Source organism: Phoenix dactylifera, chromosome 13 (genome assembly GCF_051530095.1).
Source record: "Phoenix dactylifera cultivar Ajwa chromosome 13, Ajwa_hap1_PhDact_Kaust_v1.1, whole genome shotgun sequence".
NCBI classification, from domain to species: domain Eukaryota; kingdom Viridiplantae; phylum Streptophyta; class Magnoliopsida; order Arecales; family Arecaceae; genus Phoenix; species Phoenix dactylifera.
In genome coordinates, this window is record NC_143202.1 from 3,035,645 (window position 1) to 3,046,218 (window position 10,574).

Genomic DNA, 10,574 nt, shown 5'->3' on the forward strand with positions numbered 1-10,574 from the left:
GTTTGGAGCCATATGCTAGTTGATAAGATAAACTAAATATCTCGCTCGTGCTTTTGATCACGAGACTTGCCCAAGTACCGTATTTGTTAGAAAATAATTAGCACTTACGGTGGAGTTATTGCTAGTTGTGTTGAAAGCGTAAAATACTGAGAAATTTTCGTGCGCTTTTTAGGCCGGCGAGCTTTGAATGATCAATTCACAATTAAATTGCGAGCTTTTAGTGGTTGAATTCCGGGGACAAGTTCGTGGTGTATACGTAATAATAACTAAAAGAATCGTACCGTTTCAAAGCATATATATGCAAATAGTATCAAAAGGTGTTTCCAAAAACTGTCACACCGACTTATTAAGCATTATGACGGCCGATAATATTTTAGCTGAGAGCGTTGATAACGGTAACGGCGTGCCGTTGGTCCAGGACCGCGTGGTGGGGGAATGTGACCGTGGTTGAAATGATTGCATGGGGGTTTTTGACCCGGGTTAAGGCCCTGCGCACCCCTAGTCCGACGACTGCACCCCGCCCGCTTTGGCAGCTGGACGACTTCCCCCCTCTCGTTCTTGCCTCGCAGGAAGCTCGTCTCTTTATCTCCCCCACTCCCGAAAAAACAAAACAAAAAACACGATAGAGAGAAGCGAGGACAAGGCGGGGGCAACTCGAGGAGATTGGAGGGCGTTTGAAAGCGATCGGAGATAATTCCAGGGTTTGTGTGAAGGATTCTTCGAATCGATTTCTCGGAGTTTGGGCTCGGTTTCGGTGGATTTGGGGGGATTTGAAGGTGGTTGCGAGTTGGATTTGGGGTTTAAGTTGGATCGGTGGAGGAAGAGATATCTGGGGATTGGGGGAGGATTTTGATGGCGTCGTCGGAGGTGTCGGTCGTGAAGGGGAGTAATGGAAGAGGGGAGAGCTTCTCGTCCGGGTGCAGCGGGCCCAACCAGGGCGCCAGCGTGGCGATGGAGACTGGCCCGGGGTTCGCAGCTGCTCCGGCGGCTGGGAAAGGTGGGATCCGGATGGATCACCGGCGGTGGCCGGAGGAAACTGGGTGTTGTTGTTCGTCTGGGGTTTTGGGCTGATTTTTGGCTTTGTTTTTGTTCCAGAGTCGGAGGATGCGTTGTATACCGAGCTCTGGCATGCGTGTGCCGGGCCTCTGGTGACGGTTCCTCGCGTGGGGGAGAAGGTCTTCTACTTCCCTCAGGGGCATATGGAACAAGTAAGCCTTCTCACCCCTCCAAGAAGCTCCGTTCCGCACGAATTCCTCACTTTCCCTCTCGAAATTTAGGATTTTACGGTTTTTCCCCCAATCTGATATTTTGCTGGTTCTTTGGGTGATCAAGGTTGAGGCTTCGACGAATCAGGTAGCGGACCAGCAGATGCCTATCTACAACCTTCCGTCCAAGATCCTTTGCCGGGTGATCAACGTGCAATTGAAGGTAATCCGCTTCAAATATCTGGCTTTGAGAAAATTTGGTTGTTTAATCTCTTCTCTCAATTTCTGTGTGGTTCCTCTCGTTTAATAGGCCGAGCCGGACACAGATGAGGTGTTTGCCCAAGTGACTTTGCTCCCGGAAAAGGTACTGCTTGGTAATCCAAGATCCTTCTTTCTTTACCTTTGATCTATCTATGGTCAAAATTTGCTGATTTTTTGCGAAGAAACTAAGTATTTATGGCGTTTTAACCCTTAAATACATATATATGGTATCAGCAAGATGACAACGCGGTGGAGAAGGAGACGCTGCCGCCCCCACCGCCACGGCCTCGTGTGCACTCTTTCTGTAAGACCCTAACAGCATCGGATACGAGCACCCATGGTGGGTTCTCGGTGCTGAGAAGGCACGCCGATGAGTGCCTCCCTCCCCTGGTAAGGGTTTCAGTCTTGTTTGATTTTGTTACGACTGATTTCAGCTACTTATTGATGAGGGTTTTGGATCTTGGAGAGAGGGGGTTTTCAATTTAGTCTCTTGTTTCTATTATCAGGATATGTGCCGGCAGCCACCGACTCAAGAGCTGGCGGCAAAGGATTTGCATGGGGTCGAGTGGCGCTTCCGTCACATTTTTCGGGGTAATCCATGCTATTGCTTTATTATTTATCTTAATATCCTGCGATAAAAAAAGAATTTCTTCAATCACGCACTCTTTCTATGGTAGCTTAGGGATTCATATGCGTTATTTTTAGGGTATTCTCATAGACTTGGGTTTTTGCTCCTTTTGCTTGGATTATTGGCTATTTCGTCGAATTGTCATATGCAAGGTTTTGTTTTGTGGGCTTCACCGGTCCAGTGGCGCCTCTCTTTCTTGGGACTTTCTTGTAGAGATTATGAGTTGAGCTGATTAGCGATCTAATGCTAAATTTGTTCTTGGGGCAATCCTCCTATTTCCTTTTTTTTTTCTTAAGTGACATTTCATGACAATAATGAATCATGAATCCTCTCCAAGTATTTTTTTTTTTAACAGATACTAAGTACCGAAAATAGGTGGTGTACTGATTTTGCTTTATTTTTGACGTTTTGCATGATGGGATGGTTCTCTATTTCATCTGTCTGTTATTGTTATTTAGGGATTATATTTGACTACCATTAGCATAGTTGCATTTAGATGTGTATGTTGTGATCCTTTCTCCGGTTCCTGAAACTCTAGGTCAACCAAGGAGACACCTGCTTCAGAGTGGTTGGAGTGTCTTTGTTAGTTCGAAAAGGCTCGTCGCTGGGGATGCTTTTATTTTCTTAAGGTCTGTTCTCTTCATTTTCTTTGGTCGATGCTAATTAGCTTATTTTTCATGCTTGACACCTAATTGTTGTGTGGCTGGCAGAGGTGAGAATGGTGAACTACGTGTTGGAGTGAGACGTGCGATGAGACAACAGACAAATGTTCCCTCTTCAGTCATATCCAGTCACAGTATGCACCTGGGCGTTCTTGCAACTGCATGGCATGCTGTCAACACAGGGACAATGTTCACAGTTTACTATAAACCAAGGTCTGTGGCCAGTGCTCTGTAGTTCATGCATAATGTCATATGTAAGATGGCAAGCTTGTTGTATCTGTCAACGTTTGAAGGACGGAATGTACTTGTATTTTGCAGGGTATCACATGACTTGTCCCTGGCATTTTTATCGATCATGGTTTATTAATGTTGAATTTATTTCTAACAGGACAAGCCCTTCTGAATTCATTGTTTCATATGATCAATATATGGAATCCCTCAAGAACAACCATTCTGTAGGAATGAGGTTCAAAATGAGATTTGAAGGTGAAGAGGCCCCAGAGCAGAGGTATAAACAGTTTTCCCTCTTGAATTAAGGCAAATGATTTCTACTGATTCCAAGACCAATTTACAGGAACTGTATATTTTCTCTAATTTTGCCTTTGAAATTATGTCAGGTTCATTGGAACCATTGTTGGCATAGAAGACGCTGATTCAAACAGGTGGCCTGGATCAAAATGGAGATGTCTTAAGGTAACATTACTCAAAGATATACCTTGTCTTGCAATTATTCTGTTCAATGTAATCAATGTCTCAGTTTGTCATTTTAGGTGCGGTGGGATGAGACCTCTTCAATTTCTCGTCCAGAGAGAGTTTCTCCTTGGAAAATTGAACCTGCTTTGACCCCTCCTCCAATTAATCCCCTTCCAATGCCTAGATCTAAGAGGCCCCGATCAAATGTTGTGCCATGCTCACCCGATTCATCTGTTCTTACAAAAGAAGGTACTCTATGCATATGTTGTTTACAGAGTTTAAGACATCTTGATCTCTTTCATGCTGAGCTCAACTTTGACATATTTTTTGGTCAGCTGCGTCTAAAATCAACATAGACCCTTCCCATTCACATGGAACTCCTAGGGTCTTGCAAGGTCAAGAAGTGATGACCTTGAGAAGCAGTTTTGCTGAAAATAGCAAGTCAGACGCTGCACAGAAGCCTATTATGTGGTCTTCATCATGTGATGAAGAGAAAACTGATGCTTCTGTTCAGAGAAGATTGGGATCAGAAAAGTGGATGCAAATGGTACAGCATGAAAGAAATTATATGGATATGTTGTCAGGATTTTGGCCGACTCATGATTCACATGGATTCAACTCAACATTATTTGAACAGAATCCTGGTGATGCACATTTTTTGAGGAGTTATTTTCAAGATCCAGAAGGAAGTCGCAATGCGCTTCCAGGCCACTGGTCTTTAATGCCTCCAAATTTATCCTATACTTCGAATGAGCCTAGCTTGAAGATGACTGCACAACCTGGTGAGCAATCCTATCAGAAAGCTGGAAATATTAGGTATGTAGGGCAGGTAGGCTATTCTGCACTACCAGGTCTGGGAATTGAACAACACTCTCCAAATTGTTTGGCACATTTTCTGTCAACTTCATTAATGGAGAACCCCTCACAACCAAGGGTGGTGAAACCTCAACCCTCTGGGGCAGCAGAAAATGATGTGGTAAAACCCCAAGTCAGTGGCAACTGCAAGCTCTTCGGTTTTCATCTTAATAGCAACCCGACTGCATCTGAAACAGTAACATTGCAGCAAATGAATGCTTCAACCCATGAGCCAGAGCCACACACTCATGCAGCTGCATCATTGAACCAGCTACAGGCCAAAGAGGCTAACAGATATTCTGAGCCATTCAAAGTTATAAAGTCAGCTGATCAAACTCCAGTAGGTAGTGAGCTGGAAAAAAGTTTTCAGCCTTGCCCACAGACTTCTAAAGACGTGCAGAGCAAGCACAGTGGTTCAGCAAGAAGTTGCACAAAGGTTATTTGTTCTCTGCTCTCGTTTGCTATGCATGCTTGCTGATTTTGTAATTCCTTTTAGCTGTCACTGTTGCATTCCTTTGTTGCTGTTTGATTAAGTATTAGTTAAACTTGAATCTGGCTACAATTTGGAAGTATTTGATATTGTAATTTAAGAATGATTTAGCAATGCTCAGTTTTAAAGTATAGCCAGAGTGGTATGGATTATAGGAATAAGATTTTCAACTTCATTTCAGGAGGGGAATTGTATCTTATCAAAATCATGTTTTGCATGTTTTTTCTTTTTTTTGGACATTAAATCTAATTGCTTGCATTGTTTTTAATATCTCTAAATAATCGAATTCTATTTTTGATAAATTGGATTTCTTAGTTTTCAAGTCAGAACTGATCCCAAAACCATTATTGAACTGCTTTTGTTGGTTATTTTAAGCAATTCTTTGTGAAACATATTTTGGTTTAACCCCTGTTTTAAGTGAAACAACTTTCCAATTTTGGCCGAGACCAAATCGCTATTTTTTCAGCAGCCAAATCCTTTGATATGTTTTGACCAGTTTCATCTGATACATGCCTGTTTAGTGGGTCACTGAAGCAAAACCAAACCCATATTTTATTTCATGATAATCATGGGGCAGGTATTCTTGTAACTGTGGTTTTTTTTTTCCTCTCCTACTTCCTGACATCCCATAGAATGTTAGAAAAATTGTGTATAACTGTTCAATCTTAAATTCATCCTGAATTTCACGTTTTTTAGGTTCACTGAATGGGACTGAACCCTTGGGGTGAGAAAATATAGTGACAATTGTATTTTTGTTTCAGGTGCATAAGCAGGGAATTGCTCTTGGGAGATCTGTGGACCTTACAAAGTTCAATGGCTACGATGAATTGTTTGCTGAGTTAGATCGGAAGTTTGAATTTCAGGGTGAATTGATTTCTCCCAACAAAAATTGGCTGGTTGTGTATACTGATAATGAGGGTGATATGATGCTTGTTGGAGATGATCCTTGGCAGTAAGTATTTTGGATACATTTTTAACTTTGTCTGTGTACATGCTGTAACTTTGACTTGCAACTTGTTTTACCTTTTGGTGTGCCAACAGTGAATTCTGCAGCATGGTTCGCAAGATTTTCATCTACACACGAGAGGAGGTCCAGAGGATGAATCCAGGAACACTAACCTCCAGAGTTGAAGAGAGTCCAGCTTCTTCCGAGGAAATAACAGCTGCTAAAGAAAGAAAGGGTCAGGTGCCTGCATCTTCAGCTCATCCAGAGAGCTGCTAACTCTGGAATTAGCACCGTGAGTGGCTTTGCTTCTCTGAACATATATAGAGTAACTATCTTTATGGCTCTCCTTTTCACTAGGTTATCAATGGGAAACTGTGTTGATAGTTATATAAAGTAACTATCTTCACGGCTCTCTTTTTCACTGGGTCATCAATAGGAAACTGTGTCGATACTATCGTCCAAAATAGAGAGCCATGGTTTTGTATCGTCTCTGCTTATCGAAATTGAATCAGGGTCCTTGCTAGACATAAGTGGTTTCTGTCTTAACTACGATGTAATTGGTGCCAGCAGGAAATCCTATTTTAGCATGGTATTCCATTGGTAGCTGTACCCTTTTTTTTTTTTTTTTAAAGTTCCATTATACATAGTCCTCTATTCAAGAGGATGATGATCATGACAAATAATACATGGTTACAGATTGTTCTTTTCCTTGAATAGGAAGCATTATATTTAATTTTCATTTGGAGCATAATGACAGACAGGAATTCCTCGTCTGCCTGTGGTCTTGTGCAGGTCTTTTTGAAGAAGGGAGGAAATCATAGTTGGGACAAGCTTTTGAGAAGTGGGGCCAGGCTGGGAGGTAATGGAATATAGGATGTGAATGGTGAGCCCCATCTTACCCTTATTGGTGGCACTTGCCCTAAAGGCTGGGGCAACGCATCTGCTTTAGCTACTACAGTTTTGGTTGTATTGTGATTTTTGCTCGCAAAATTTGTCTGCCTTTTTGGTCTTCCTTAATCTATCATGTAAATATCTGTTGTCTGCCTATCATATTATCAATTTTAATGCATCACAAACTGTTTTTTTTTTGTTTCATTTTAGCTGTTCGCTGTCATTTGAGCTTTTTTTTTTGTGGTGAATCTGGCAAGCACATTTTGAACCCTCACCTGATCAAGCACATAACGTCGAACTGATAAAATCATGTATAGCTGTGTAATATTGATAACTCATGTTATCTAACTCTAAATTCAATCCTGGAGTCCTGCGCATGCTGTAATTTTAGAAAGTTTAGAATGCTTGATGGGCCATCAGGACTTATTATGATCAGGTATCAGCCAAGTCTTTTAGGGCGTGCTTGGTTTGCAACCACAATAAAAATCGGAATAGATTGGAATGAGAAACAGAGTGGCCATATCTCTTGATACTAAGAACTCTGCTGATGGATGAGCTTCAACATGGTGAGGTTTGATTGGAGAGAGGTCCCCGTCTGGATTGAGGTGAGAAGAAACCGAGAACTGGGGCTCGATGGCTTCTGAAAGTGTTTGAAGAGGTTGGCTGTTGGGTCATGTTTATGGTGGCTATATTGACATATATTGGATGGGATCAGGTCTGATTTGGATGGCCTGTTTGGTGGGTTGCGCCACGGACAAATGAAAATTTAGGAACAAATATTTCAGGGTCAAGTTGTTTTCGGAACTGCCTTCAATTTCTCCTTCCTTCTAATTCGAGAAAACTATATATATGGAAATAAAGTTGTATATATATATGGAAATAAAGTTGTATAGAAATACCTGGACAATTATCTTTTTCTCTCTCATCTATGAGAGGTTGCTACCGTGACCTAATTCGAATCGGAACAAGTTCAGTTGGCCATTTTTCTTTTGGGTGGATTGGAATTTGGAGCATGCGAACCTTTAAAGCTCAGGTCAAAGCCATTATGATCAACTTTCTGAGTAATGTGGTTATAATAATCAGCTGAGTTTGTTGGGATCACTGTAGAGTGCATTGACTCTGAGGAGAGAATCATCTTTCAGGGAGTGGAGTAACATTAGGTCTTTTGGAAGGGCAGCAGATGCAGGTGGAAGGATTTATTCAGGACTTTTTTAATTACTAGGTTTTCACCATATTGCCCATGTATCTGTGATTCCATCACCCTTACCAACTTGCATGTAATTATGCCTACTGCGCTACATCTTGGGGGTATATACCCCTCATGCCTAAAAAAGGGGGGTCTTGACATTAAAGAAGACGAGAACAACCAAAAAGGACCGAGAAGTTATTTTATTAAATTATTAAATTTAAGCCGTGCAGATGATTTAGGATATAAAAATATTAACTATGCACGTAGAATTGGAGTATGTCAACTGAAGCAGGCTATTAAAAAATTGAAATTAGAAAAAGGATTCAACCTGATAGAATTCTAATTAAGATTTGGAAGTATTTAAATGATGTTTTAATGATCAATAAGATGCTTGATGAATAGACTAATGCTACTGTGGTATGAATCTATAAGAATAAAGGTGATATCCACAATTGCTTTATTTATTGTGGTATTAAATTTATAAGTTATATTATGAAATTTAAGAGAGGGTTATTGAGCATAAATTGAGATGATATGATTTTAGTAGATGAAACTAAGGTTGGGTTATTCTTAAGTTGGAATTATGGAGTAGTGTATTAAAAACCAAAGATTTTTATGTGAAGTAGAACCAAGATTTAATACATGGATTGCAGGTTTTGTAAAGTTGGTGATAAAGATTGAGTGAAGACTAAAAATCATAAAGTTTCTAAAATAATTATTTTCAGTTTTTAGGATAACTTATTTATAAGGATAAGAAAATTAAAAAGAATTTATTCAAAGGATTAAAAAGGTTGCAGGAAATGTAGAAGTGCAACTAGGATATCATATGGTTATAGAGCAATAGTCAAATTGGATTGAAAATTTTATAGGATGGTCATACAACCAGCTATATTACATAATATAGAATATTGGGCAATTAAAAAATAATATGTGCGCAAGATTAGTATTACCAAAATGATAATGTTGATTAGATATATGGTAATATAAGAAAAGATAGAATAAAAAATGAAGTTAATTATGAAAAAGATGGTTAGGACATATAGAATGTGGTCCGAGAGATATACAAGCATGAAGAAGTGATTTGGTACACGTAGAAGGAACAAAAAGGGATAGAGATAAATTAAAAAATATATGGAATAAAGTAGTAAGGGAAGATTTGATATCTCAACATCTTTCATGAATGATCTTTAACAAAGTGAAATGAAGGAAAACGACTTATTTAGCTGATTCCAACTAGTTTAGAATTAAGAATTTGTTGAGTTGAGCAGGAATAGTCAAATCTTTTCTAAGGACTATAGATATGATTCTCTACTAAACAAAATGGAGAGCAATAATTTCTTGAAGTTATTTTGCTGCACAACAAAGTTCCTGCACGATTTATACCCTAGTATATATGGATTAGTTTGCAAATGCAACTTGACTGTTCCGAGGCATCAAAACCACCAAAACACCCAAAATGACATCATAACTGCTGTCATTTATGAAGAAGCCATGAATACATTAAAAGAAACCTTTGTATACTAGCATTGCATTAGTACACAAGTTAAATCATCACAGCTGCTTTCAGTTTGCAAGCACTCTCATTCCGCCATGGAGCATAGTTGAATTAATAAAGTGATGCTAGATCTCAGAAAACTTCGAGAAATTGTTGGAACATCGGCGGATTGAGCAAGTACGGCATCCACACCAAAATGGTAAACTGGAGCTCGCCCAATGTAAAGGGGTGACCTTATTGACAAGCCTTAGTTATACATGCAAACAAACAAAAGCTTCTCCCTATGTACTCAATATACCGGTGGCATACCCTGGATGGGCCCCACTCCTAATGTAATAAAAAAATACGAGAATAAAAATGAAGCTTCCACTAAAATACCGAATGCTAGCAAGTATGGTGAAGAATTCATAAAGCAATAAACAGACACAGTATTGTTAAAATAGTTGAGTGGTTAATAAGGTTTCGTGATCCAATCATGAAGAAGAAAGAATTTTCTCAACCTATTTAATTAGAATTTTTTACAAGAAATTTAGAGAAAGATAAAAATTGCAAAAGTAGGGTTTACATTCTCTTATCTTTCATTGATACTTCACACACCATAAATTAAGGTATATAGCCGCTATTTATTTTAGTAATGAGATCTGTTTTTCACAATTTGGATTAGATTCATCTCTTAGATTGAATAGGACTAAATTTTCAAAAATAAATATAACTAATAGAAATAATCATTGAAAAAATAAAATTCTATAGAAGGTATGTCACGACCCCCGCCCCGTTCCCGGCGGGCCGCCGCGACGGTCCTAGGGTGCGGGTAGGCATAAGGCCACCAGCCACCGCGTAGAACCCTACTACCTATCAATCATCAATAGATCTTGAAAAATTTGGCATGATACATGCACAAAATGATCACTTTTCCTATAGTGACCTGTCAGGATTATCTCAATACATACAACACACTACCTGTCAGAGTAGCAATCACATAATCCGTCACATAATGAACCTGGACAATATATATTAATACATTATCTCAGGCATATAACTCATCTGTATAAAAATCTGGTTCCCATTCCATCCATGGTCAAACCCATATCCACAACAGGATCTATGACTGTAACTATACACTATATACAATAGAAGGTTTATAATACACCAAAAGGGTATAAACCTCTATCTACATTATACTATACTATACTATGGAGCGGCACAGCTAGCAGGCAACCACTAATCCTGCTCCTCTCTATACAATACCTGCCCTGCAA

At 39.6% G+C, this 10,574-nt stretch overlaps 1 protein-coding gene across 1 annotated transcript; it reads left to right on the plus strand.

The window, feature by feature from the left end:
* The first annotated feature begins 375 nt into the window (after positions 1–375).
* On the plus strand, positions 376–6,835 carry LOC103722948 (auxin response factor 2A-like). Its single transcript, XM_008813702.6, has 15 exons — positions 376–997; positions 1,096–1,208; positions 1,333–1,428; positions 1,516–1,569; positions 1,701–1,856; positions 1,973–2,057; positions 2,633–2,723; positions 2,805–2,969; positions 3,145–3,264; positions 3,374–3,449; positions 3,527–3,698; positions 3,785–4,740; positions 5,556–5,746; positions 5,836–6,032; positions 6,533–6,835. The coding sequence occupies exons 1-14, from the start codon at positions 853–855 to the stop codon at positions 6,014–6,016; spliced, it is 2,601 nt and encodes an 866-aa protein (XP_008811924.4). The 5' UTR covers positions 376–852; the 3' UTR covers positions 6,017–6,032; positions 6,533–6,835.
* Positions 6,836–10,574: the final 3,739 nt, after the last annotated feature.